Genomic DNA, 23739 nt, shown 5'->3' with positions numbered 1-23739 from the left:
CAGCAGTGGGATTGCTGGGTCATATTATCCTCAATCCTTCTCAACATCAGGGTCTTCTCCAATGAGTCAGCTCTTTGCATCAGGCTGCCAAAGTATTGGAGCTTCAGCATCAGTCCTTCCAATGAATATTCAGGGTTGATGTCTTTCAGCATTGACTGGGTTGATCTCTATCAAGAATCTTCTCCACTACCACAATTAGAAAGCACCAGTTCTCTGGCACTCTACATTTTTTATGGTACAACTCTCACATCTGTACATGACTACTAGAAAAACCACAGCTTTGACTGTATGGACCTTTGTCTCAGTGATGTCTCTGCTTTTTAAAATATACTGACTAGGTTTGCCATAGCTTTTCTTCCAAGGAGCAAGTCTTAATTTCATGGCTGCAGTCACTGTCCACAGTGATTTTGGAGCACAAGAAAATAAAGTCTGTTACAGTTTCCATCTTTTTCCCCACCTATTTGCCATGAAGTGATGGGACCGGATGCCATGATCTTCATTTTTTGAATGACGAATTTTAAGCCAACTTTCTCACTCTTCTATTTTACTTTCATCAAGAGGCTCTCTAGTTCCTCTTCACCTTCTCCCATTAGGGTGGTGTCATCTGCATATCTTGAGATTACTGATATTTCTCCCGGCAATGTTGATTTCAGTTTGAGTTTCATATAGCCTGGCATTTCACATGATATATTCTACACAGAAGTTAAATAAGCAGGGTGAGAATACACAGCCCTGACGTACTCCTTTCCCAACTATGAGTCAGTTTTCGTTGTTCCATGTCTGGTTCTAACTGTTGCTTCTTGACCTCCATACAAATTTCTCAGGAGACACATCAGGTGGTCTGGTAACTCATTTCCTAAAGAATTTTCCACAGTTTGTTGTGATCCACACAGTCAAAAGCTCTAGCGTAGTCGATGAAGCAGAAGTAGATGTCTTTCTGGAATTGCTTGGCTTTTTCTATAATCCAACGAATGTTTGCAATTTGATCTGTTACCTCTGCCTTTTCTAAATCCATTTTGTAAATCTGGAAGTTCTCTGTTCATTTGCTGTTGAAGCCTAGCTTGCAGAATTTTGAGCATTACCTTGTTAGTATGTGATGAACGCAACTGTGTGGTAGTTTGAATATTCTTTGGCATTGCCTTTCTTTGGGATTGAAATGAAAACTGACCTTTTCCAGTCCTGTGGCCACTGCTGTTTTTTCCAAATTTGCTGGCAAATTGGGTGCAGCACTTTTAACAGCATCATCTTTCAGGATTTGAAATACATCAGCTGGAATTTCATCACCTCATTAGTTTGTTGGTAGGAATTCTTCCTAAGGCCCACTTGACTTCACACTCCAGGATATCTGGCTCTAGGTGAGTGATCACACCATTGTGGTTATCTGGGTCATTAAGATCTTTTTTGTGTTGTTCTTCTGTGTATTCTTACCACCTCTTCTTAATATCTTCTGCTTCTATTAGGTACATATCACTTCTGTCCTTTATTGTGCCCTAGGTACGTATCACTTCTGTCCTTTATTGTGCCCATCTTTGCATGAAATGTTCCCTTGGTATCTCTAATTTTTTTGAAAAGATGTCTAGTCTTTCCCATTCTATTGTTTTCCTCTATTTCTTTGCATTGTTCACCTAAGAAGGCTTTCTTATCTCTCCTTGTTATTCTTTGGAACTCTGCATTCAGATGGATATATCGTTCCTTTTCTCCTTTGCCCTTCACTTTTCTTCTTCTCTCAGCTGTTTGTAAGGTCTCCTCAGACAACCATTTTGCCTTTTGGATTTCTTTTTCTTGGGGATGGTTTTGATCACCACCTCCTGTACAATGTTACAAACCTCCATCCATAGTTCTTCAGACACTCCGTCCATCAGATCTAATCCCTTGAATCTATTTGTCACTTCTACAGTATAATCATAAGGGCTTTGATCTAGGTCATACCTGAAAGGTCTAGTGGTTTTTCCCTACTTTCTTCAATTTAAGTCTGAATTTGGCAATAAGGAGTTCATGATCTGAGCCACAGTCAGCTCCTGGTCTTATTTAAGCTGACTGTACAGAGCTTCTCCATCTTTGTCTGCAAAGAATATAATCAATCTGATTTCGGTGTTGACCATCTGGTGATGTCCACGTGTAGAGGCTTCTCTTGTGTTGCTGGAAGAGGGTGTTTGCTATACCAGCGCGTTCTCTTGGCAAAAACTCTGTTAGTCTTTGCTCTACTTCATTTTGTACTCCAAGGCCAACCTTGCCTGTTATTCCAGGTATCTCCTGACTTCCTACTTTTGCATTCCAGTCCCCTATGATGAAAAGGTTATCTTTTGGGGGGTGTTAATCCTAGAAGGTCTTATAGAACTATTCAGCTTCAGCTTCTTCAGCATTAGTGGTTGGGGCACACACTTGGATTATTGGGATATTGAATGGTTTGCCTTGGAAACGAACCAAGATCATTCTGTCATTTTTGAGATTGTATATGCCTTTATATTACTATGTGGAGTATAAATAATTTACATATAGAGTAACCTACTTTCCCTTAAAAAAAAAACTAATAAAGAATAATTCTGTACCTTTGGAGTATATCCATAATTGAATGAATCCATTTTTTCTGAGAGTCAGGAACTAAAGTCTGTGAATCTGTTAGTCCTGTATCAACAACACAAGTTCCAGGAGCTGAAAAGAAACTATCATCTTCTTTATTTTCTTCTGTTATCAACCTAGCATCTCCTCCTCCAAATATAACTGCTGCACTTAATTTTTTATGCTAAAAATGGGGGAAAAAAAGGAAAAAAGTAATGAACAGCCATAATTAATTTCTTGAATACATGTTTAAATTAAATGATCCTACTTCTTGACAGGACAATCTGAGCTTCCATTAGGAGAAAACCCCTAGTTCACTAGGTACCATTACTGTCCCTCATTACACAGTTCTGGAACTGTGAGCTTATTTATATTTTTCCACCTATAACATAAACTTCTGGAACTCTCAGTTCATCACATAGAAGACATTCAACAGCTGCTAACTAACCGAACAAATTAGAAGTTAAAAGTTTTTGGTCTCTTCCTTGTATATATTTATATAAACTTAATCAATCAGCCAATTAACAGATATTAAGAAATGCCACAGTCATATACATGAACACTGGGCAAGTTCTGGTGCCTAGGCAGTTTTTTATTTCCCTCAGACATTGACACAAGATCTCAAAAGGAAATGTACTAATAACTAATAACTGATAATAATTTATCCTAGTTTATAACATTTTCTTCAGGAAAATTTAGCTTATAACATTACCTGCTTGGCATTTAGAAAGACAAATGTTTTCCCTTTGAAGATTTGTTTTCTTTCCTGGCGTCCTGATAGATCAATATTTTTACTTTCAATAGCTGGTTCATCAACAGGTGGGTAAAAACTATAAAAAATTAAGTATATTATAATTACATACTATACTGCACATTAAATTTGTAAACAGAATTTGGCAATCTGGACTAGAAAACTAGAAAGGCTTAATTTCCATAATACAACTGTATTGTTAAAGAGTTTTACCTGGGACTAAAGGACTGAAAATACCAAAATGCTTTTACTATAAATATAATGACAGGTGCAACACAGAACAGCAGAACTGTTCTTTATTTTCTAAAACTACATAATGTAAGAGCAGGTAATCCTAACAAGAGACAATTACATATATATAAACCAAACGATTATGTGAATTACAAATGGCTGAGAGAAGAAGTAATACAAAGCTTTTGAAAAGTGATAAAAGTAAAACCAAAACTGACAAAAAAAAGTAACAAATGGTTGAAATACCATCCATTAGAAATCAAATTCTATTTGCATATTAGACTTGCTTGCATGAGCATCAGCCTCTCCACTGTGCCTGACTCTTTGAGACTTCAAGGACTGTAGCCTGCCAGGCTCCTCTGTCCATGGAATTTTCCAGGTAAGAATACTGCAGCAGGTTGCCATTTCCTACTCGGATCTTCCCAACCCAAGGATCAAACCTGTGTTTCCTGGTTCTCCTACACTGTAGGCAGATTCTTTGCCACTGAGCCACCTGGGAAACCTCATCGTGTTTGGTTATAAATCTCTTTGGAGAAGCTCAGGAAATTTTAGAACCTACATTTTGTCAGTTTAGATAAAATTTTCAAAGATTTAAAAACACAATCTTTTAGCTCTTTAAGGTAATACTCTCCTTAAGGTAATACTATAAACACATCTTAGTCATCCATAGATATTAGGGAATAGAAGAAAATAGAAATGTAAAACCAAGAAAAAATTACTAAAACTTCTCATCAGTCCATAGTTTCAACATTCTATATAGTCAGTTCTTTTGTTAGAACTATTAACTGACCAGTCTTTTAGTTTCTCTACCTTCTAGTAAAAATTACTAATGTTCATGGATAGACAATATTGTCAACATGTCAGTTCTTCCCAACTTGATCTATAAAAATAAACGCAATCCAAATAACTTGAGGAAGAACAAGGTTAGAGTACTGACACTACCAGAATTCAAGGCTTAATATAAAGTGGCAGTAATCAAGAGAGTGTGTTGCTGACGAAAAAGAGACAGATCAGTGGAAGAGAACAGAGAACCCAGAAATGGACTCACATAAATAGAGTCAACTGATCTTTTACAATGGAGTTTACAGTCTTTTCAACAACTGGTGATGAAACTGGACATTCACATATTAAAAAAAAAATGAATTTACACTCAGATCATATACTTTTCACAAAAAATAACTCACAATGGATCATAGACCTAAATATAAAAGCAAAAGTATAAAACTCCTATAAGATAACCTAGGAGAACATCTAGACGGCCTTGGATATGGAGATGACTTTTTAGATATAACACCAAAGGCGTGATCCATGAAATAAATAATTGATAAGTGAGACTTCATTAAAAAGTTCTGCTCTGTGAAAGATAATGTCAGGAGAATGCAAAGACAAACCACAGACTGGGAGAAAACATTTGCAAAACACAAATCTTATAAAGAACTGTTATCAAAAATATATAAAGAACTCTTAAAATTCAACATAAGAAAACAAACAACCTGATTTTTAAAAACAGCTGAAGACTTTATTAGATACCTCCTCAAAGAAATATAGAGAGCAAATATGCATATGGAAAGATGCTTAGTATCATCATGTATCATCAAGAAAATGCAAATTAAAGCAAAGAGATACAATACACAATTAAACTTTATAATTTCCTAAACTTTCATTTACCATGTTTGTTTCAGGCTAATGTATCTTTTGGGTCTGTGATTTTATTACAAGATAATAAGTTAACTTGTACCCCATTTCATGGATGTTGGCAGAAGACAGGAGACTCCTGGGTCAGAGAAAAGCCAGCAGTAAGCCTCACTGTGTTTGCAGCAGCTCCCCTAATACCAAGTTCCATGGGGATGACACAGATGGTACCTCCCGAGAGCAGTGTTACAATGAACTTAGGAATCCATCCATTTTATAAGAAGCTTTCAGCAGCCCTGCTCTTTGTCCTTGGAAGGAGATATTACTTCATCCCTCCAGGTTTCTCACTGTAAACAGAACCCTGAGAAATGGCCTAGGCATAGGGCAGTCAGAGCCTTACACTGTTGAAATATTCAGCTAGTTTTGTGTGATGTAAGGACTCTCTTCCAACAGTGTTTTCTCAAAGCAATGCCTGTTGTTTGAAATAAAGTAACTGAGAAAGCACTCTGTAATATGAGAAACTCTGCAAATTTTCAAATAAAGGGAAACTCCCTTTTTCTTGAGGGATCATTTTTTTAATATTCAGACATAAACAATATTTTAATGGACTTCCTATATTAGAGCACAGAGTATCAAAATTAAATACTTCTTTTAAATGGAATCATCTATAATGGTACTTCTATAACAGTGTAAGAAAGTCAGACATCACTAACCACATCAGGTACTCTATCTTACCCCTGACTTACTCTGTTTCACGGTAACAGTGCAGAGATGCAGACATAATTGCAACAAAAGGACTACACTTTTTGTTAGGTAAAAATATTATAGCTTGCTTGCTTGCATGTTTATTTTTTATGTCATATCCTTTTATAAACCATCTTACTACTATTTAATATCTTAAATTTAATCTTTTTTCTATTTAATAACTGAATACACAGTCTTGCATAAACATATCAAAATGGATCCCAAAAGGTATATGAATCTATTAAGGCAAAAAACTACATAATTTAAAATAGTATCAAAACTTGATTATCAAAAATGAACTAATAGTCTTTCCTAGTAAACACTGAGTTAGGAGTTATTGAACAATCTTAGAGTAGGGATGTTTCATTACACCCATTAAAGTTAATACAGTCACAAATTGAAGTCAGAAAAAAAACTATGCTTAACCTAAAGTAAAAACAACAAAAAAGCAAGTTGAATACACTGAGATTCTAAATAAGTAAGAATCAATGACTGATTCTAAAAATTCCAAAAACCATAAAACATATCACCAGTAGTAAAAACTTATCATATCCCTCCATTCCTAAGTAATCTAGAATTAAAATGGTTTATTAGCTGTAACAAGAGTCATTATTTACAGTATTTATCAACTTTTCTAGGGAGACTCATAATAGGCACTAGGCAAGTTGGGCTTCCCTGACGGCTCAGCTGGTAAAGAATCCGCCGGCAATGCAGAAGTTCCCACATCGATTCCTCAGTCAGGAAGATCCCCTGGAGAATGGATAGGCTATCCACTCCAGTATTTTGGGGCTTCCATTGTGACTCAGCTGGTAAAGAATCCAGTGCAATGCAGGAGATCTGGGTTCGATCCCTGGGTTGAGAAGGTCCCCTGGAGAAGGGAAAAGCTACCCACTCCAGTATTCTAGCCTGGAAAACTCCATGGACTATGTCTATGGGGTCATAAAAAGTCCAAGAGGACTGAGTGACTTTCACTTTCAAGTTGGTAGTAAGTGAAGTTTCAGAGGAGAGATCAGTGCTTTCAAGTTCTCACGGGGATCTAGGACTCAAAAAAGGTTAAGAATCATCTATTTCAAAATCTCAGGAATTCTCTGGTGGCCCAGTGGTTAGGACTCCATGTTTTCACTGCTGAGGGCCTGGATTCAAACCTGCAAGCCACTTGGTATGGCCAAAAAATAAATAAAATATGATGATTCCTTTCTGGAGGAAAGCATATTATCTGTTAACCAGATAATAAAATACATGAGACCTCCCAAGTGAAAACTGAAAACAAAGAGAAAATCTGATGTTCAGTTACTTTTAAAAGCAAATACACATTATCAGGTATAAATAGTTTGTAAAAACATCTGCACTGGGCAAATAAGTTTAAAATAGCTAGTAATATTTTATATATATTTTATGTACATATACACATATATGTATTAAAGGAGAAAGGGAGACTACACTAAAGCCTTTGACTGTGAGGATCACAACAAACTGTGGCAAATTCTTAAAGAGATGGGAACACCAGACCACCTTACCTGACTCCTGAGAAACTTGGATGCAGTTTAAGAAGCAACAGTTAGAACTGGACATGGAACAAAGGACTGGTTCCAAATTGGGAAAGGAGTATGACAAGACTGTATATCGTCACCCCGCTTATTTAACTTACATGCAGAATACATCATATGAAACCCAGGCGGGATGAAACACAAGCTGGAATAAAGATTGCTGGGAGAAATATCAACAGCTTCAGACAAGCAGATAATACCCCCCTAATGGCAGAAAGCAAAAAGGAACTAAAGAGCCTCTTAATGAAACTGAAGAGAGTGAAAGAGCTGGCTTAAAATTCAACATTCAAAAAATGAAGATCATGGCATCTAGTTCCAAAACTGGTGGCAAATGGAAAAACAGTAGAAGCTGTGACAGATTTTCTTTTCTTGGGCTCCAAAATCACTGCAGTGAATGCAGCCATAAAACTTAAAGACGCTGACTCCTTGAAAGAAAAGCTATGACAAACCTAGACAGCATATTAAAAAGCAGACATATCACTTTCCTGGCAAAGGTCCATATAGTCAAAGCCATGACTTTTCCAGTAGTCATGTACAGATTTGAGAGTGGGACCATAAAAAAGACTGAGCACTGCAGAACTGAAAATATCTAGTACCAGAATTGTGGTACTAGAGAAACTCTTCAGATTCCCTTGAATAGCAAGACCAAACCAGTCAGTCCTAAAGGAAATCAAATTCTGAATATTCACTGGAAGGACTGATACTGAAGCTCCAATACTTTGGCCACCAGATTTGAAGAGCTGATTCATTGGAAATGACCCTGATGCTGGGAAAGATTAAGGACAGGAGTAGAAGGGGGCAACAGAGGATGAGACGGTTGGATGCCATCACCAACTCAATGAACATGGGTTTCAGGAAACTCTGGGAGATGGTGAAGGACAGGGAAGCCTGGCATGCTGCAGTCAACAGGGTTTTAAAGAGTCAGACACAATTGAGCAACTAAGCAACAACAATATTTTAAAACTGGTAATGAAATAATTAGCATGAATAAACCACAATCACAGAAAACTACTCAATCTGATCACCCGGACCACAGCCTTGTCTAACTCAATGGAACTATGAGCCATACCATGTAGGGCCACCCAAGACAGAAGGGTCATGGTAGAGAGTTCTGACAGAATGTGGTCCACTGGAGAAGGGAATGGCAACCACTTCAGTACTCTTGCCTTGAGAACCCCATGAACAGCATGAAAAAGCAAAAGGATAGGACACTGAAAGATGAACTCCCCAGGTCAGTAGCTGCCCAATATACTACTAGAGATCAGTGGAGAAATAACTCCAGAAAGAATGAAGGGATGAAGCCAAAGCAAAAACTATACCCAGCTGTGGATGTGACTGGTGATAGAAGCAAGGTCCGATGCTGTAAAGAGCAATGTTGCATAGGAACCTGGAATGTCAGGTCCATGAATCAAGGCAAATTGGAAGTGGTCTAACAGGAGATGGCAAGAGTGAACACTGACATTCTAGGAATCAGCGAACTAAAATGGACGGGAATGGGTGAATTTAACTCAGATGACCATTATATCTACCACTGTGAGCAAGAATCTCTTAGAAGAAATGGAGTAGCCATCATAGTCAACAAGAGAGTCTGAAATGCAGTACTTGGATGCAATCTCAAAAACGACAGAATGATCTGTCTGTTTCCAAGGCGAACCATTCAATATCACACTAATCCAACTCTATGCCCCAACCAGTAATGCTGAAGAAGCTGAAGTTGAACGGTTCTATGAAGACCTATAAGACTTCTAGAACTAACACCCAAACAAGATGTCCTTTTCATTATAGGGGACTGAATACAAAAGTAGGAAGTCAAGAAACACCTGGAGTAACAGGCAAATTTGGCCTTGGGAGTACAGAATGAAGCAGGACAAAGGTTAAAGAGTTTTGCCAAGAGAACACACTGGTATAGCAAACACCCTCTTCCAACAGTACAAGGGAAGACTCTATACATGGACATCACCAGATGGTCAATACCGAAATCAGACTGATTATATACTTTGCAGCCAAAGATGTAAGCTCTATACAGTCAGCAAAAACAAGACCAGGAGCTGACTGTGGCTCATCATGAACTCCTTATTGCCAAATTCAGACTTATATTGAAGAAAGTGGGGAAAACCACTAGACCTTTCAGGTATGACCTAAATCAAATCCCTAACGATTATACAGTGGAAGTGACAAATAGATTGAAGGGACTAGATTGGATAGACAGAGTGCCAGATGAACTATGGATGGAGGCTTGTAATGTTGTACAGGAGGTGTTGATCAAACCACCCCCAAGAAAAAGAGATGCAAAAAGACAAAACGGTTGTCTGAGGAGGCCTCACACACAGCTGAGAAACAAAGAGAACCAAAAGGCAAGGGAGAAAAGGGAAGATATACCCATCTGAAAGCAGAGTTCCAAAGAACAGCAAGGAGAGATCAGAAAGCCTTCTTCAGTGATCAGTGCCAAGAAACAGAGGAAAACAATAGAATGTTAAAGACTAGAGATCTCTTCAAGAAAATTAAAGGTACTAAGGGAACATTTCATGCAAGGATGGGCACAATAAAGGACAGAAATGGTATGGACCTAGCACAAGCAGAAGAGATAAGAAGTGGCAAGAATACACAGAAGAACTATACAAAAAAGACCTTCATGACCCTGATAACCATGATGGTGTGATCACCCACCTAGAGCCAGATATCCAGGAATGTGAAGTCAAGTGGGCCTTAGGAAGTATCATCATGAATGAAGGTAGTGGAGGTGATGGAATTCCAGTTGAGCTATTTCAAATCCTGAAAGATGATGCTGTGAAAGTGCTGCACTCAATATGCCAGCAAATTTGGAAAACTCAGCAGTGGCCACAGGACTGGAAAAGGTCAGTTTTCATTTCAATTCCAAAGAAAGGCAATGCCAAAGAATGCTCAAACTACCACACAATTGCACTCATCTCACACGCTAGTAAAGTAGTGTTCAAAATTCTCCAAGCCAGGCTTCAACAGTACGTGAACCATGAAGTTCCGGATGTTCAGCTGGTTTTAGAAAAGGCAGAGAAACCAGAGATCAAATTGCCAACATCTGCTGGATCATCAAAAAGGCAAGAGAGTTCCAGAAAAACATCTATTTCTGCTTTATTGACTATGCCAAAGCCTTTAACTGTGTGGATCACAGTAAACTGTGGAAAATTCTGAAAGAGATGGAAATACCAGACCACCTGACCTGCCTCTTGAGAAAACTATATGCAGGTCAGGAAGCAACATGGAACAACAGACTGGTTCCAAATAGGAAAAGGAGTACATCAAGGCTGTATATTGTCACCCTGCTTATTTAACTTATATGTAGAGTACATCATGAGAAACGCTGGGCTGAAGAAGCACAAGCTGGAATCAAAACTGCGGAGAGAAATATCAATAACCTCAGATATATAGATGACACCACCCTTATGGCAGAAAGTGAAGAGGAACTAAAGAGCCATTTGATGAAAGTGAAAGAGGAGAGTAAACAAGCTGGCTTAAAGCTCAACATTCAGAAAACGAAGATCATAGCATCTGGTCCCATCGCTTCATGGCAGATAGATGGGGCAACAGTGGAAACAGTGGCTGACTTTATTTTTCGAGGCTCCAAAATCACTGCAGATGGTGACTGCAGCCATGAAATTAAAAGTCGCTTACTCCTTTGAAGGAGAGTTATGATCAACCTAGACAGCCTATTAAAAAGCAGATTACTTTGCCAACAAAGGTCTGCCTAGTCAAAGCTATGGTTTTTCCAGTGGTCATGTATGGATGTGAGAGTTGGACTATAAAGAAAGCTGAGTGCTGAAGAATTGATGCTTTTGAACTGTGGTGTTGGGGAAGACTCGAGAGTCCCTTGGACTGCAAGGAGATCAGTCCGTCCTAAAGGAAATCAGTCCTGAATATTCACTGGAAGGGCTGATGCTGAAGCTGAAACTCCAATATTCTGGCCACCTCACGTGACGAGCTGACTCATTAGAAAAGACCCTGATGTTGGAAAAGATTGAAGGCAGGAGGAGAAGGGGACGACAGAGGATGAGATGGTTGGATGGCATCACCAACTCAACTGGCATGAGTCTGAGTAAACTCTGGGAGTTGGTGATGGATAGGGAGGGCTGGCATGCTCCAGTCCATGGGGTTGCAAAGAGCTGGACACGACTGAGCAACTGAACTGAACTGAGTTAATACTTAATTTAAATTTGTAGTAAAATATTTAATTTGCATAGAATTTTAGATTTTTTTTAAATTTCCTCAAATCTGTTATGTCATTTAGACTATAAGCTACTGACCTACATTTTAAGTATGTTCTTATGTTGACTAAAAACACTCACCATTTTATAGTGACCAGTATTCTAACCATGCAATCTGAAAAGAAAAATCACAAGTATATTTCTCCCAAACTGCCATTTATGTTACTGCAGATATGATGCTGCAGTAGGTACAGTAGACAGATCCTCAGTCTGGTGGTTTTCAAATTTAGCACAGCATCCAAAAAATTACGTAACTAAGAAAGCCATTATGAATCTTTCCAGATATTGCAATTAGTTACATTTCTTTCAATAAGCACCTATTACAATTCAGTAAGCTCAGACTTAATGTATACCAGTAGTTAAAATAAATAATACTAATAATACGAAATACTTAAAACATTGAGCACGACAGGTATTAGCCTCATTTTTCAAAGAAGGTAATAAGCTCGATTTCTAAGGCCACAGCCCTGTTCATATTCTGGTCCAAGACTCCAGCTCTGTAACGGGGCTGCGGCACCTCACAATTTCAGGTGCCCTGCGTGCACGATGCCTGGCCCCAGCATGTGTGTCCACTGGTCCTACCTCGGGGTCATTACTATCCTTTAATATTTTTCTTTAAATGTTGGCACACATGTCATATCTGTTTCACCAGGATAAAGAACAATCAACAAAGAATTGCTTGGGAAACTTTCTGCAGATACTAACAAAAAATTTTCATTAATAACGCCGAACTGTAATGTTACATCCTGATATAATCAATAAAGAGGGAATTAACCTAAATCAAGCCAGTGCAATCATATTTTGTATGTCATATTTTGTTATATTTCAAATACACAATATACCTTTCAATTTCTGGAGGTTGTTTCTTGGACTGAACTGCTTTAAGAAATTCAGTAAAATATTCTGGTTTTACAATCGGACGCCCACAAATGAGTGCACATATTGTCTAAAAAGAAGAAAACATGTGAATACACATACTCATGCCCTAGTTTTCTTAAAGTTCTATTTTTCCTTGCATCGCTTTAAATTTATAACAGAGATACAATCTATAAAACAGAAGTCTGTTTTGTGTCATGGCTTACTTTTAGTGTACAAATCCCTATAAAATCACTTGATTATAAGAAGCTACCAATCACAATATATGGGGGGGGGATAGACTGGGAGTTTGGGGCTGACATAAACACAGTGCTATATTGAAAATAGATAACCTACTGTATAGCACAAGGGACTCTGTTCAATAACCTGTAGTAACCTAAATGGGAAAAGAATTTGAAAAATAATAGATATATGTATATGTATAACTGAATCACTCTGCTATAAACTGAAACTAACACAACATTGTGAAATCAACTCTATTCCAATAAATACAAAAATTAAAAATAAACTGTGGTAACCGAAATTCATATAAGTTAAGATCCCTAAAAAACAAAGGTCTATATGCTAGAAAAGCAGTAAGACCAGTGAAATAACAAATAAACGTAATACATGGGCAAATTCAAGTATCAATTAACAATAACTATTAAAGGTGAAAAAAAAAGAAGTCACAAATTACAGTACTGATATAAAAACTGCTGGAGGCGGGCCCGAACAACATAACAAAATACAAGTCAATTTAAAAATGTATACCAATTACAAAAACATTAAAATGTATATCTTAGAATTAAGGAAATGTAACATCTGCCCTAGAGAAAACAGTATCAAGAGATAAACATGAGATAGATCTTTCAGTGATTATATAAATTATGGAATAGTATTTTTAATGGAGAAGGAAATGGCAACCACTCCAGTATTCTTGCCTGGAGAATCCCAGGGACCGAGGAGCCTGGTGGGCTGCCATCTATGGGGTTGCACAGAGTCGGACATGACTGAAGTGACTTAGCAGCAGCAGAAGTCTTTTTAAGAAAGTATATAAAAGAATAACTGGTGTTGAACAAAAAGCTCAAAGTAAGTATACACAGGTGGAGCAGAGGAAGAAACTTCACCTAGCAGGTGAATTAAACCATAGCCTCAAATAAGTTATATCCACAGTTGGGAAAGATTAAAAAATATCACCACTGGCAATGAAAATAAAGAAGATTCAGCATAATTCTAAGAAATAATCCAGCTAAAGAGCTTGTAAGTGTGCTTCTAATAAACACGGGGAATTACCTAAATGTGAGCAAGCAATTTAGGGTACCTCTCAAGAATGGAATCTGAAAGTTATGAACCTCAAATATGAATGAAATAATTGACTTCCTGCATGAAGCAGTAATGAGCAATTCAACACTGGACTGAGTAAGCTCCAACACATGTGATCTTGGGCAAAGGATTTAGTTGCTCCAAGCCTCAATTTCCTCTTTAGAAAACAAAAGCTGAACTGAATGTTTACGTTCTCTTTTGGTTCTAACATTCAATGATTTTAAAAACAAACTAACCTGTAGTGGGGGACAATTTACAAAAAAAAAAAATAAATACAGTGACAAATTTCTTTTTGGTACATGATTGATCAGAATATTAAAAAAGGAGTATTGCTCTACAAACCATTGCTGGAATATATACAGTACTCTCTAATATGCAGGGACTGATGGTCATTAGCATCCCAGTCACTGGAACAGGATGTACTATGATAAATGGAAGCTGGTTTCCCAGTCTGTCAAAGACTGAGTAAAGTATCTTTCAAGACCACCTAACTGTCTTTGCTCTTACTTTATATCCAGCAAGCAAGGGCTTGATTACCTATTTCATGTCTCAGGGACCTTGGTATCTTTAAGGGGACTATGCTGGAGCCATATGTAAATATTCTGGTCACTATAAAGGTGTAACTCTACTGTAAATTAATAAATGGACATTCTGAATTATGAATCTATTATCTGGGTTTATTAGCATAAATTAGTACTCAAGCTAATCACTTTGTTGAATTTATAAATCAATTTCATAAACTTACAAAGATGAAACAATCTCTGGCCAGAGAAAACTCTGCCAAGGCACAAGTTTAACATGAGGTTCAATCTGAACAGCAAGGCTTTCTTTCTCTATGACACCTATTTAGCTATAACACACATATTCTAATTTAATTAACTATACAGCAAAGGATTTTTGTATCATCTAATAAAGGAATCTATATATTTGCTTCTTTTTACCATAGATATAAGCCTAAAACAATCTCAGATTATCTATAGTCGAACTGTTGAAAGGAAACAAATCACCTCCCAAAGTCATTCTTCAATTAGCTTTGGATTAACCAAATCTGATGAAGATGCAAAATCTGAAAACATACCAAAATATACCACTATTTTAACAAATAGCATCTTCTAAAGGCTTATATCTACATATCTCTAGACTGTGATGATACATTAAGGTAATATCAAACTATAAAAAAAACTTTTTGTGATTAGGGCCTAAAGCCAAATAAAACTTAAACAAAAGAGCATGAAACAGTGAGATATATCAGAGACTAGAGGAAGAAAAGACACAGACTGCCTACTTTGAAGATGGGCAGTTGATCTCTAAATGCTTTGCTTTTAGACTGAAAACATTTCTTGGTGAAAGGATTACGTAAGTCATTTAAATGCTAAATCAAAATTTGAAATATAATTTCATGTGCTTTTTGCTTGTTCTAGATAATAAACAGTGTTTCTGAAAAACCATTCTTAGCTTACACGGTAGGTATGGGGTTGTTTGGCATATACATATCTACAGCCAACAGTTCGGATAGTTTTATAGTAAATGACTTTGAGACATTTTGTATAATGGGTAAATGAAAAAACTTAAATTCACAGAACTTACTTTAACATAGTAACAAAGCACTGAACTTACTTTAATGGTAACTTTAACTGATACCATGACAAGATGAGTACATCTCTCTGTCCAACTGTTTACCGTAAGTCCTCCGAGTTGCAATATGGCATGACTTAAAGCAGTTTTCCCGGAAACATCTAAACAAGAAGAGCATGCAACCAAAGGTTCATACTCTACTCTGTAAATAAAAGTAAGTTACATAAATTTATTGTATAGTAAACTCAAGCTCACATCACACACTGTTATTTTGATTTTTACGTATTACTATACGTTCCAACTTAGCTCCAACAAAACTATCAGTCTTGAGTTGCAATTAAGAAAAAAACCAAAGATCAAAAGATTAACATTACACTTTGACCTATGCAGAATCAATCAAAAGCAGCTCCATCAAGATTCTCAGGGCCCACTCAAATTCTCATCCACTCTTTGTCAGTTCTGTATGATTAACAAAATGCATTAACCACATACAGTGCAAAGTTCACTACTATCCTACTACGCTAAGTAGGATCAAAACAGACTAGCTCCAATTTATTATTTATAAATATCCTTTTCCTTTAGAATTTGATTGGTCCAAAATAAAGTTGTCCATTTCAATATCAATTTCAAAATTCTTACCTGAATTTACTTTCAAACACTCCAAAGGTAACTCTATCCCCGGACTTCAAAATTTGAGAAAGACCATTCTGCATTTTCTCCTCATTAACAAAGGTACCATACTTAGAATTATCTTTTACTGTCAGTACAGGAATTTCATCTGTTTGACTCTAAAAATTAATTAATTAATTAATTAATTAAAATCTCTTACTATTGCACAAATAGTATTCCTAAGGGCAAAGGTTTCAAAAGAAAAGGTTGATAACTTTTGGAATAGGCGATAGGTGGCTAACCTCCCAACACAGTACATAACACAGTTATTGTTTTGGTTGCATGCAAAGAATGATTACTCAACTAGCAATTAAGAGAAAAATGTCTTAATTTCAGAATTACTCCTCTCAGAACATATATTTTCTTTATTTTTGCTAAGTCAGTGGAGATTTTCCTGACCTCTCAATTTGAGGACTATCTGCTTTTGTAAGACTGTTTCACATATAAAATGACAGTTTCATTCCTAAGGTTTTTGTTTAAGTATTATCAAAATCACATACAAAAAAATCAATCCAATGAGAAAAGGCTAGAGTGTTTAATTTGAAGTAACAATTTTATTTTTTCTTTAGGATTTTTAACAATAATGCTTTTTTTTAATCCAAAAGAATATAGACACAAAACCTAAACATTACTGAACAGATCCAGTGTTTGCTGCTGATACACAGTCTTACCTCAAAATAGTGGTTTTTCTTTCTTCATTACCACCAGCATTACCATGAGCACGGCTCTTGTATATATATATGTATGTTTTTTTGGCTGGTTTAATTTATAACACACCAAAACAAACTCAGTCATTCAAATGAGCTGTGGGGCATATATACCAGCCGTTTTCCCTAGAAAAGCAAATCATTCTCCCTCTGAAAACCTAAGATATATGGCAAATATGAGTGTTCGTATGGCTATACAACTCTTTAAAGGAGGACTCAAGAGTCCAGCCACTGCTCTATTTCCAGGCTTTGGCACAGTACTGACACATAGTAAGCATTCAATGTGCAAGTGCTTACATACTGAGGAGGAGGAAATGGCAAACTGCTCCAGTATTCTTGCCACAAGAACTCAATGGACAGCATGAAAAGGGCAAAAGATATGACTGAGAAGATGAGCCCCTTAAGTTGGAAGGTGTTGGATATGCTACTGGGGAAGAGAGGAGGGCAATTATTAACATTTTCAGAAAGAATGAGGCAGCTGGGTCAAAGCAGAAACGATGGTCAATTGTGGATGTGTCTGGTAGAGAAAGTAAACTCTGATGCTGTAAAGAACAATATTGCATAGGACCCTGGAATGTTAGGCCCATGAATCATGGTAAAGTAAAAGTGGTTAAGCCCGAGATGGCAAGAGTGAACATTGATATCTTAGGAATTAGTGAAGTAAAATGGACGGGATTGGGCAAATTTAGTTAAGATGACCAATATATCTACTACTGTGGGCAAGAATCCCTTAGAAAAAATGGAGTAGCCATCATAGTCAACTAAAGTCTGAAATGCAGTACTTGGGTGCAATCTCAAAAATGAAAGAATGATTTCAGTTTGTTTCCAAAGCAAACCATTCAACACCAGAGTAAAACAAGTCTATGCCCCAACCACTGATGCCTAAGAAGTTGAAGTTGACTGGTTCTATGAAGACCTATAAGACCTTCTAGGACTAACACTCACCCAAAAAAGATGTCCTTTTCATCACAGGGGAGTGGAATGCAAAATAGGAAGTCCAGAGATACCTGGGGCAACAGGCAAATTTGGCCTTGGAGTACAAAATGAAGCAGGGCAAAGGCTAACAGAGTTTTGCCAAGAGAACACATTGGTTATAGCAAATACCCTTTTCCAACACAAGAAACAACTCTACACAAGGACATCACCAGATGGTTAATATAAAAATGGACTGATTATATTTTTGCAGCCAAAGATAGAGATCTATACAGTCAGCAAAAATTAAGACTTGGAGTTTACTGTGGCTCAGATCATGAGCTCCTTACTGCAAAATTCAGGCTTAAATTGAAGAGAGTAGGGAAAACTACTAGGCCATTCAGGTGCGACCTGAATCAAATTCCTTATGATCATACAGTGAAAGAGATGAACAGATTCAGGGATTAGAGCTGATAGATGGAGTGCCTGGAGAACTAAGGACAGAAGTTCGTAACACTGTACGGGAGGCAGCAACCAAAACCATCCCAAAGAAAGAGAAATGCAAGAAGGCAAAGTGATAGTCTGAAGAGGCTTTGTAAGTAACTGAGCAAAGAGGAGCGAAAGGCAAAGGAGAAAGGGAATGATATACCAAACTGTATGCGGAGTTCTAGAAAATAGCAAGGAGAGACAAGAAGGCCTTCTTAAATGAACAATACAAAGAAACAGAGGAAAATAAAAGAATGGGAAAGACCAGAGATCTCTTCAAGAAAACCGGGAGATATCAAGGTAATATTTCATGCAAAGATGAGCACAATAAACGGCAGAAATGCTAAGGACCTAACAGAAGCAGAAGATTTTAAGAGATGGCAAGAATACACAAAACTATACAAAAAAGGTTTTAATGATCTGGATAACCACAGTGGTGTGATCATTCACCTAGAGCCAGACATCCTGGAATGTGAAGTCTTAGGGCCTTAGGAAGCATTACTACAAACAAAGCTAGTGGAGGTGAGGGAATTTCAGCCGAGTTATTTTAAGAACCTAAATGATGATGCTTTTAAAGTGCTGCACGCAATATGACAGCAAATCTGCAGAACTCAGCAGTGGCCACAAGACTGGAAAAGGTCAATTTTCATTCCAATCCCAAACAAAGGCAATGCCAAATAATGTTCAAACATACGACTGTGTTCATTTCAAATGCTAGTAAGGTTAAGGTCAAAATCCTTCAAGCTAGGCTTCAGCAGTAGGAGAACCAAGAACTTCCCAGATGTTCAAGCTGGGTGTAGAAAAGGCAGAAGAACCAGAGATCAAACTGCCAACATTCACTGGATCATACAGAAAGCAAGGGAATTCCAGGAAAATATGTACCTCTGCTTCATTGATTATGTTAAAGCCTTTGATGATGTGGATCACAACAAACTGTGGAAACTGTTAAAGAGATGGGAATACCAGACCACCTTACCTGTCTCCTGAGAAACCTGTATGTGTTTCAAAAAACAACCGGACATTAGAACCAGACATGGAACAACTGACGGGTTCAAAACTGGGAAAGGAGTACAAGGCTGTACACTGTCACCCTGCTTATTTAACTTCTATGCAGAATACATCATCCAGAATGTCAGGCTGGATGAATCACAAGCTGGAATCAAGATTGCCAGGAGAAATATCAACAACCTCAATATGCAGATGATACCACTCTAATGGCAGAATGTGAAAAGGAACTAAAGAGCCTCTTGATGAGGGTGAAAGAGGAGAGTCAAAAAGCTGGCTTGGAACTCAACATTCAAAAAACTAAGATCATGGCATCCAAACCCATCCTTTCATGGCAAATGCAGAAAAAGTGGAAGCAGTAACAGACTTTATTTTCTTAGGCTGCAAAACCACTGTGGATGTTGACTGCAGCCATGAAATAAAGACGCTTGCTCCTTGGAAGGAAAGGTATTGACAGAACTAGGCACTGTATTATCGCAAAGCAGAGACATCGCTTTGCCAACAAAGGTCTACCTAGTCAAAGCTATGGTTTCTCTAGTAGTCATGTAGGGATGGGAGGGTTGGACCCTAATGAAGGCTGAGCACCAAAGAATGGATGCTTTCGAATTATGGTGCTGGAGAAGACTCTCGTGAGTCCCTTGGACTGCAAGATCAAACCAGTCAACCTGAAAGGAAATCAACCCTGAATATTCATTGGAAGGACTGATGCTGAAACTCTAATACTTTGGCCACGTGATGTGAAGAGCTAACTCACTGGAAAAGACCCTGATGCTGGGAAAGACTGAAAGGAAAAGGAGAAGGGGATGGGAGATGACAGGGTTAGACAGCATCACTGAGTCAACGGACAGGAATTTGAGCAAACTCTGGGAGACAGTGAAAGACAGGGGAGGCTGGCATGCTGCAGTCTATGCAGATGCAGAGAGTCAGACATGAGTTAGCAACTGAACAATGACAACAACAAAAATCACTCAGTAAGTGTTCAAGTAAATATAAACGTGGTCTACTTCATTTGAGTTTCTAAATCACTAAAGCCAAGAGTAAAATACTGAAATAGAAACTTCAGATCTCAAAATAAACAAATACCACCAGTACCACTGCCAAAACATATTTAATTTTGCTAACATTTAAATAAAACAGTCCTATAAAAAGAAAAGTCTCCAAAACTCTCTCTTACATATATGCCAAGGTAGTCTTTCGTGACTTCAATTCCCCTACTGTCAACAAATGAAATAGTGACTTACCAGGTTGGTTACAGAAAAGTTAGCGGTTAATGTAGCATGATTTCGACTGATCGACTGATCATCTTGAATTAGAATGCCACAGTTTTTTCTTCCAACAATGTACTCAACACCAGTCAAAAGTCTGTATGGTTCTAAGAGAATTTTTTTAAAAAGTAAACTTACAGATACACATATACATAAACATGTAATTAGATATAGGTATGGCAAAATTTAAATATTTTATTTCGCTATTTAAATGCTAATACCCAACTTTATGTAAATCAAACATGTTTTCTACTAAAGCTTCACTGAAGAAGGCAAATCTAAACAGAATGCTCCACCACTTTTCTACAGAGAAAATAATTTTGAAAATTGTCAGTGCTTGCCCAAATTAACTTATAAATTTAATGCATTACTAAATGAAATCAAAATACTCTGGCGCTTGATAAACAAATTCAAAATTCCGACAGAAAAATATGTGAAAAACTGTTCAGAAAAATGTAAATATTAGGGCAACTTTCTCTACCAGGTGGCAAAATATCCCACAAAGTGATAGCAGTTAAAAAGCGTGGTATTGGATGAAGAGTAAATAATATAGATCACTGCAAGAAAACTCCAAACCAGGCTCAAGTGCATAATTTTGGGAATTTTTTTATATTAAAGTTAACTTTTAAAACAATGGGTAACTTTTAGAACAAAATTTAAAAAATCTGTAAATCACAAATTGGTGGAACGGCATATATGTTGAAGAACAATGGTAACTTTTGGAACAAAATTTTAAAAATTTGTAAATCACAAATTGGTGGAACAGCATGTATGTTGAAGACTAGTAGACTTTGTCTGGGACCACTGGAGTGGTAGGGTGATTAGGGCAGCTAAATTACACAAGAGTCCAAGTAAGCCTTTACCAGACTTAGATTATATTTTGTCAAACAGATTTTTAACCTAGAGTGGAGTCTTTCAACAAAAAACTTTTGCGGTTGGTTTAGTCACATTTTTCCTAGAAGGATGGCACCCCATAGCTTCCATTACATTCTGAAAAGAGTTCAAGATCCTCTGAAAGTTAAGAATGCTACCCACTGGCACTAGGGACATTTTTCTTCCGCGAACTCAAAAAGCCAGCCATAGGCTACAAATGTTAATGGAAACTCGTCCATCACAGTTTATGTTCTATCTCTGCAATGCTCCAAATCCACAAAGCGCCTTTATCTTTGAGTCTCTGTAATATTTATTACTTACAGTATTACAGTATTTATTTTCCTTACCATTCGTTTGGCCCTCTCCATACCGCCTTACACTGCCGGTCCTTTTAGCTTCTACCTAGATCTTTTTTTTTCAACCACAATGTAAACTTCCTAAGGGCAAGACCAATCGTAGGCTACACCTGCTTAGCTACCAACTAACAAGGGCTTACACATTCTAGGCAACCAATTTACATGCAATTTCCATTTTCCATTGCTAGAAATGCAAAAGAGGAAAAAACAAAAAAACTTCCTCAGTTGTTCTGGTGACAAAAAGGTTAAAAAAAAAAAAAAAAAAAAAGCTCGGAAACAAAATCGAAACTGTTTGCCCGTAGTTGCCATTGACACGTCATCTTTGTGGTTCCCAACAAAAATAAACGACGTGCTCAAAACAGTGTCGCCAAGGTCCTGTAGCCTCTGTCAAGGTATTCTGGGCGTTTCCTCAAAAGCTTGAAAACACCAGCTGTCACAACAGGGTACCCGGCCAAGGCTCAATGGGGCGCATCACCGAAGCCCGGCCCCGAGCCGGGCCCGCCAGGTGGGGCGGCCGACCGGACGGAAAGGACCCGGGCGGTCACTGAGCGGCCCAGCGCCCCACGCCTACCCCACCCGCCAGGCCAAAGCCGGGTTCGCAAGCACCAGCCAGCCTGGAAGACCGCGCGGGGCCTCATGCGGCCCTCACACAGCCTTCGCACCGGCTCCCGCCGCCTCTCAGCGCGCGACCGGAGGCAGCGCGGGAAGGCGGCGGAGGAGGCGGGGACGGACCGGAAGTGGCTCCGCAAACCCCTCGCCCGCCGCAGCTGCTCTCGGGAAATCGGGCCCCCGCGCTTCCACCTTCTGGCCTTACCTCGGGCAGGGCCCGCGGCGGGGACCAGCTTCCACATGGGCCTAGGTCCCCGAGACTCCGGCCAACGTGCGGGAGCTGACAGATAGGCGCGGCGGAGACTCTGCAACGTGCGCGCTCAGGGAGCCCGGAAGCCCAGAGACCCGGAAGCCGCGCCCGCCTCAAAAAGGGTAGGGACAGACAGGAGAGTGACATTGGCACTTGGTTGCCACCCGGTGGTTAGGAAAGGAATAGCCGCTCTGTATCGAAACGTGCTGTCTAGGATTCCATTTTAAGGTCTTCAAGGAATCCACACGATTATTGATTTTTTTTCCCCCTGCTTGTGAATGTAAGTTAATTTTAAAAATCAGCTTCAAAGCAATCTAAACAGACTTTCTAATTAAACATATTAACGTCGTGACCAGTTATGTAGTTTCTTGCTTTTGCAATTTCTTAAATTGCAGTCACTCCTTGGTATGGATCCTAATGATGATGGTACTTACCGTGAGTATAAGAATTTCACCCAAAATAAAGTCATTATTTTTACTCTTCTCCAAGCACAAATCAACTTCTCCTAACTTGTCTGCTTCTTAATGTTGTACTTTCATCTACTCATGCTGGTGACTCCATGCTCAGTCCCTGTTCAACTCTTTGCAACCCCATGAACTCTATGTAGCCCACCAGGTTCCTCTATCCATGGAACTTTCCAAGCAAGAATATTAGAGTGGGTTGACGTTTCCTACTCCAGAGTATCTTTCCAACCCAGGAATCAAACCAGTGTTTCTTGCTGTTGTAGCCAAGCATTCCGGGAAACAAACTCACTCAGAAGGATAATGCAGCTGTGGAGTGCAGTTTATTACACCAGCGGGCCCAAGGCAGAGTCTCCTCTTAGCCAAGGACCCCGACCAGTTTTTTGTGAAAACCTTATATGCCCTAAGTGTATATGCCCAAACCCAGCTCCCCAAATTCCCTGAAACTAGTCTGAACAAAGGAATAGAAAGATACAATCAGAGTTAACCTGTGAGTCATATGTCTTAAGCCTAGGTAGTTAACAGTGGACAATTATCAATAGGCCTGTGGTTATAACCCAATAAGCATAATAGAAGTTATGATTCTATTCAGTTACACAGATAATTAGGGTATACTTTTAGGTGAGGGAGAGTCTAGGTATGAGCCCTGGGGCTCTTCCTTCTGGTGGGTCTGGTTTTCCAATTGGTATGT

General features: G+C 38.3%; 1 protein-coding gene across 2 annotated transcripts in view; it reads right to left on the bottom strand.

The window, feature by feature from the left end:
* The window catches only part of NBN (nibrin), a 55365-nt gene extending 32681 nt beyond the window's left edge, over window positions 1–22684 (bottom strand). The window contains exons 1-7 of one of the 2 annotated variants that reach the window (XM_004011849.4): window positions 22543–22684; window positions 20476–20606; window positions 16095–16243; window positions 15498–15657; window positions 12545–12648; window positions 3272–3389; window positions 2550–2743 (exon numbers count right to left, since the gene is read on the bottom strand). In XM_004011849.4, the coding sequence (XP_004011898.2) occupies window positions 2550–2743; window positions 3272–3389; window positions 12545–12648; window positions 15498–15657; window positions 16095–16243; window positions 20476–20606; window positions 22543–22579 (893 nt within the window). In that variant the 5' untranslated portion in view covers window positions 22580–22684. Of the gene's footprint in view, window positions 1–2549; window positions 2744–3271; window positions 3390–12544; window positions 12649–15497; window positions 15658–16094; window positions 16244–20475; window positions 20607–21719; window positions 22420–22542 lie in introns of those variants that run through there. The other variant, XM_012184160.3, reaches the window with a different exon arrangement.
* Window positions 22685–23739: the final 1055 nt, after the last annotated feature.

The sequence above is a fragment of the Ovis aries genome, chromosome 9 (assembly GCF_016772045.2).
Source record: "Ovis aries strain OAR_USU_Benz2616 breed Rambouillet chromosome 9, ARS-UI_Ramb_v3.0, whole genome shotgun sequence".
In the NCBI taxonomy this organism is placed as follows: Eukaryota; Metazoa; Chordata; class Mammalia; order Artiodactyla; family Bovidae; genus Ovis; species Ovis aries.
Note: the sequence above shows the minus strand (reverse complement) of the source record. Positions and strands in the feature narration are given on the sequence as shown.